Below are 6170 nucleotides of genomic sequence, written 5' to 3' on the forward strand. Positions count from 1 at the left end.
AGGCAATAACATCTTTATGTGGGACATAGAAGGGAAGTTACAAATCCAATTTGTGCAATATGTTACAATTTCTTGTGCTTAAGATCCCTGAGTGCATCTTTAACATACCACCCGAATTGCAAAATTCGTATGATATCATAAATTTTTACATTTTACGTCATTTAGCAGACGCTCTTATCCAGAGCGACTTACAGTTAGTGCATACATTATTCTTTTTATTTTCATACCGGCCCCCGTGGGAATCGAACCCACAACCCTGGCGTTGCAAACGCCATGCTCTACCAACTGAGCTACCTCCCTGCCGGCCATTCCCTCCCTACCCTGGACCAATTGTGCGCCGCCCCATTGGTCTCCCCGGTTGCGGCCGGCTACAGCAGAGCCTGGATTCGAACCAGGATCTCTAGTGGCCACTCGGGAGACTAACTCATACAATTGCAAAATCCATAACGTATCACACGAAATGGATGACGTAGTACACAATTGGATGACGTGGTACACAAAAAACGGGGACCCGTTTTTGCTCGTCAGCATCATTTTCAAAACTACTGGCTGAAATTATACAACGTTCGAGAATGCATCTTTAACACGCAATAACACATTTTTGTTGCTTTTATCAAATGTAAAATTCACTAGAACAATGCAATGTACATGCTCCCTTATGTTCTTATTGTGTGGCTGAAAATCAACATTCTTCTCAGAGTACTGGCTTTCTAGTAAGGAAATGGAGGCCATCACTTAGGTTGCTGACCATGTCAACTCCAGCTCTCCCTTTTACCCATTGATCTAGTTATACTTGTCGGAGCAAAGACTCCTGCGAATGAACAACATCAACCTTTAAGATAAAGCTCTCACCATCCTTTCTTTCTCTTTTCCCCCCAAGGAGAAAATAGGGCAGGATGTCAAGGCTGAGAAGAACCATTCGGCTGTCTGCAGACCAGACTCCAGCCCAGGGGGTGTTGAGTGGGATGGGAGCCAGGCTAGGGCTGCAGCCGAGGGGGGGAGATAGAGTTTCACCCCTGGGTCCTATGCACCAAGCTCTGGTTCTCACACTGGACTATATTTCACCATGTGGTGTATAAACCTGAGGAATGAGCCAGAAGGTTTAACCCCTGGTAATGATGATAAATTAATGCATGGATGAATAGAGTCGAGTGGCACTTTCAACATAGCTCTCCTAACTCCAAACTTACTCCCCTAAAGACAAGATGTAGCTTATAGGTTTTAATTAGTTAATGTATTACTATTGTTTTGGGCAGCTGACACAAAAAGCATGAGTGGAAAGCCAAAATTAAGTGATATAAACTCTCAAATGAAAAAGGTTCCTGGAGTATCCTTTAGGGGTTCTTCAAATTTAAACTGTGGGGAACCTCTAAATTCTTTGAAGAACCCTTTAAAATGGTTCTTCAAATAACCCCTTTTAATGGATCCTCGAATAACCTTTTGAATAACCCTTTTGGGTACATTTTTGAACTCCCCCCTCCCATATTATTAACAATAATATGCTTAACAATAACAACAATAACACAATATTTCAGTTGTCAGTGTTTATTATGATTTTAGAGGCAAAAAATAATTACTTTTTTATTTTATTTTTTAAACGTGCACATGGCAGTATTCATACCTTGGTTTTTGTGGTAAATGTGAATGGAAAAAAACTGTTCACTTTTGATAATGGTTTTTATACAAATACCTTGTCCATGATGTAGAGGCCTCTGGGATTGTCATTGGAGAGGTAAGGGAGGCTGCTGTGACTGAGTCCTATAAGGTTTTAGAGAAACCTAAATGAACTGTAGATGATACATGTGATCTGCACAACATACCAATACCAATTGTACATACCTTTGGGTGCCTCCTGGTCAGTATACCTGCAGACTCAGACATACACAAAACTGAGTAGTTCAGTCATCTGCACCCAATGCAGCTATAGCCTTTAACATATTCTTACCTCTTTGTTGATTGATATCCATTGAATTGTCCATTTTCTGTTTTATAAATAATTTTAAAAGGGAGAAAGTGTCAAACAACACTGCCATTTGTACAAATATGAAAAGATAGATGGTATCATCATAAAACAATATACATTTAGATCATACAAGGGAGAAACCTTACATTGAGGAGATCTTTCCATTTTTCAGTTAAGTGTCTGCACCTGCTGTCATCTCAAATTCAAATCCAAATGTTTCAGTTGGGCAGTTAGGTTCCTGCAAGAACCCTCACCAACTAAGGATGTTCCTGGATGAACCCCACCTCCTTTGCGGTTCTTGGAAGAACCTTTTGGGGGCATTTATCAGTGCCAAGAACCCTAAGGTTCTTCCATGAACTTTTAGAAGAACCCTTGTTGGACCCCTACTTTTTAGAGTGTCGCTCTATGTAGTAAAAAAAAAAGTGCAAGACTGATAGTTTTGTAGCATGTGAGGTATTTCTAACATTCTGCTGGCTTCAATTGCAAAGAGGTATGCTTGGTAGTGAAATAACTTACCATATATACATATGTTTTTTTCTACAATATGAAATGAATAACGTAATACATTAGAAAATAACCCAGTGCACACCTTCACACATCTTTCTCTGGTGAGCTCTATTGTTTAATTGTTTATATTCAATAGTATTAATTGACTTTAATTCCAACCAGACTCAAAATAATTGCTAATGTAACTCTGCCACTCGAATGTTTACCTAATACCGAGGAGTGAAATTGGACCAATGGATGAGATTACTTCGCGCCCCTGACTCCTCCCAAACATGCCCACAAGAAAGCCCCATGTTAGGCTACTACATATTCAGAACATTGTCAGTGGTCCTCTACTCATGTAGGCTACGGATGCTGAAGAACACCTGGATGAAGGCATCGAAGCTCGACGTTTCGATTTTTTAACATTTATCTTATATATTTTTTTTCTATTTAGGCAACAACTATGAATTACTACATTCTGCCCTTAATATGGGCGATAACATTACCTGCGTGCATGGCCATCCACGGATTATACAATTTCGGTCAGCCCGAGTTATTCTACAAAAGAATAACTGCAAACCCATCCCGGCCAATCTTCTCCTGTGCCATGACATCGAATACACCGAGATGCGCCTCCCGAATCTTCTCGGGCACGAGACCATGAACGAGGTTTTGCAGCAAGCCTCTTCGTGGATTCCACTGGTCCAGAAGCAGTGTCACCCCGACACGAGAAAGTTTCTTTGCTCTCTCTTTGCACCGGTGTGTCTTGACGATTTGGACGAGCCCATCCAGCCGTGCAGGTCGTTGTGCGAGAGCGTCAAACACGGTTGCGCACCGGTGATGTCCGCGTTCGGGTTCCCGTGGCCAGATATGCTTGACTGCGAGCGCTTCCCGCCCGACAATGACCTGTGTATTCCTCCAGCGGGCATCGATCATTTCATGCCAGTCACCAAAGAAGGTAAGGTATTGCCATAATTCGGCTAGACAACACTTCAATTATTCACAGAATAAACCTCAAATCGATTATAATTTTTTGTAACACCAGTTTAACTTCCAGTTATGAAAAGAAAATACAGGGCTTTATGGCAACATAACAAAAAGTTAAACATTTTGAGTAAGAATTTCATAGCATATAGCCTACTGATAAAATAAAGTCAAGGCAAAATATGTCTTAGCCTACAATAACATGACACTACTTCAAACAGCCTATGATACATTTTATGTAGTAGATCTAATGGGGTAATGTAATGGAGTAATTTAATAAAAAGTAATAGCCATGTTCCTGGTGCACCATTCCCTCCAGGATTTTCATAAGAGTGAAAATCAGGTTAATAGTGGGGAGTCTTGTGGAATCTCCTCCTTTGGGCAGGACCTGTGTTTACTGGGTTGTTCCCTTAATAATGGGATGTGTAAACAGCATGCTTTTCCCATCTCCACCGGTTAATCCTGAGATCACTCTCAACAGTGGATTGGGAGAAAGAATGCATTGAATAGTTTCACTAAAGCTTTAAACTGTAATATGCTGTATTATGTTATAGTACACCTGTTGAATTTACAGTGGGAGTATAACAAATCTGCTCTCGTTTCTCCTGTAGTGCCCAGAGTGTGTGAAGCCTGCAAGGAAAAGGAAGAAAACGACAATGAAATAGTTGACAACCTGTGCAAAAACGACTTTGGTAAGTCCTACTCCTGAATTCTATGTAGATACAGTCTCGTCTTGCTTTATAGATATAAACAAGTCGGCTACCTACTGTAGGCCTATTAGCACGCAGTTTCAAGTCCAACAAATCAAAACGTAACATCCACCTCTTCCTTTCGCCCCTGCCTCCTTTGCGCAGCCCTGAAGATCAAGGTAAAGGAGATCTCCTACATGAACGGCGACACCAAGATCGTGCCTGAGACCAAGAGCAAGACCATCTACAAGCTGAGCGGCGTGACGGAGCGCGACCTGCGCAAGACGGTGCTCTGGCTCAAGGATGGCCTGCAGTGCGTGTGCGACGAGATGAACGACATCAACGCCTCTTACCTGGTAATGGGCCAGAAGATGGATGGCCACCTGGTCATCACCTCGCTCAAGCGCTGGCAGCGGGGCCAGCGTGAGTTCAAGAGGATCTCGCGCAGCATCCGCAAGCTGCAGTGCTGAGCGAAGCAAGACCAGATTAGTTTTATCTAGACTCAAAGAGCCGGTCTGGTCTGATACCGATGCAACTAGTTCTCTGTCAGTATTGTTAAACGTCCTGTTTTTAGTACCATGTTTAGCACTGCCATAGGCTACTTTTCAACAAGTTTATGATTTATTAGGATCTCATTTGATCCATCAAAAGTCCTTATAAGACAAAACACATCACATTACAGTACAATCAAAGACAAACAGGTCTGTCTATGGTCGGCCTACTACACAGTCCCACTTGGAATGTCTGCATATTTCAGTGTTTCTGAAAATATTGAAAATAATTAGCTACCAGTCATCCTTTTTTCGTTATGCAATGCAGTCTGTTAGACTACACTTATCCAGACTTGATGATGAGGCTGGATACATTTAGTGCATAGGCCTATCATTAGGTGAGAGGAGAGTGTGTGGTTTCTGTGTGCATGGTGTGATATTGTTCACATGTATTCTTTACATTATAATGTGCTTTTTTACTTATTAATTTTCTCAAGCAACGAGAGATAGCTGGCTATATTCTCTGCATTTTAGATACTACTTCCAATGTACCCCTGGCATTGCAAGTTCAGCAGCCCAAAGCAAGGCCCATTTCATTGCAGTGACGATTATCAATTATTTGACCCTCTGCAGTCAATGGACTATGTCACCTTTTTGTACGAGCCTCAATACTGCACTGTTCCTTTTTCTACCACAATTATTGATTATGAAATATTTTTATATTTCAAGCTTTTTCAAGTAAGTTCCTTTGACATTGGTGATCACATTTTGGAGTGCCGTCTACCACTCCATTTCTGTTTCTCGTAACTTTTTAATTAAGTTTCTTCTCACTATGACAGCGTGTCTTAGGTATGTTAACTAAGTATATAAGGATTGTATATTAATGGTCGATTAATGTTTTCATTTTTTGGGTTGAATGCAAAAAAAAATGCAGCTGGAGTGTGTGTGTGTAAAATATTGTTTTATACAGTACTCTGTAAATATCAGATAAACCTTGTATTCTTGTACATAGTTTTGAGAGACAGCAGAAGTCGAGACACGTGTGAATTCAGATGGTGATAATTTACTAAAAATTACAACACTAAACATATATTTGTATAATGCTAATCTGAGAAGTGTAATTCTTATAAATGATCTGTTACTGCATCTTTTGGTCCCTCTTAATTAAAGGAAACAAATCTTTGACTAATCAAAGGCATGTTTATTAATATGTTTGGAACAGATATGAAGTGAAGACCGGAGAACTTGAGACCCAGACCCAACCTCTTCAGAACCATTCCAGACCAAGACCCAACTTCTTGACAACCAGAGCTAGATTTAGTGTATTGAGACTATGACAATATCTGTTGAAATGTGGAAAAACAAGACCCAGACCAACCCTCTTAAAGCATCCTCAAAATAAGAAATCTCCCTAAACATTAGCATGCAAATACGGCCTTCACATTTAAAGAAGGTGCCAGGGCAAAAGATGGTACTCAGTAGCCCCGTTTATACCTAGTGCCAACATGCATCCTTTGTCCAGATTTAGTCCACATCCTGATTGTGCCCACATTT

At 40.8% G+C, this 6170-nt stretch overlaps 1 protein-coding gene across 1 annotated transcript; it reads left to right on the plus strand.

Annotated features, from left to right (window-relative positions):
- Nucleotides 1-2770: 2770 nt before the first annotated feature.
- Nucleotides 2771-5723, plus strand: LOC121560101 (secreted frizzled-related protein 2). Its single transcript, XM_041873141.2, is given in 4 exon segments — nucleotides 2771-3018; nucleotides 3021-3410; nucleotides 4048-4128; nucleotides 4291-5723. Coding segments are annotated over 4 exon segments (879 nt in total). The 5' UTR covers nucleotides 2771-2915; the 3' UTR covers nucleotides 4596-5723.
- The last annotated feature ends 447 nt before the right edge of the window (nucleotides 5724-6170 follow it).

This window comes from Coregonus clupeaformis, unplaced genomic scaffold (genome assembly GCF_020615455.1).
Source record: "Coregonus clupeaformis isolate EN_2021a unplaced genomic scaffold, ASM2061545v1 scaf0206, whole genome shotgun sequence".
Lineage (NCBI taxonomy): Eukaryota > Metazoa > Chordata > Actinopteri > Salmoniformes > Salmonidae > Coregonus > Coregonus clupeaformis.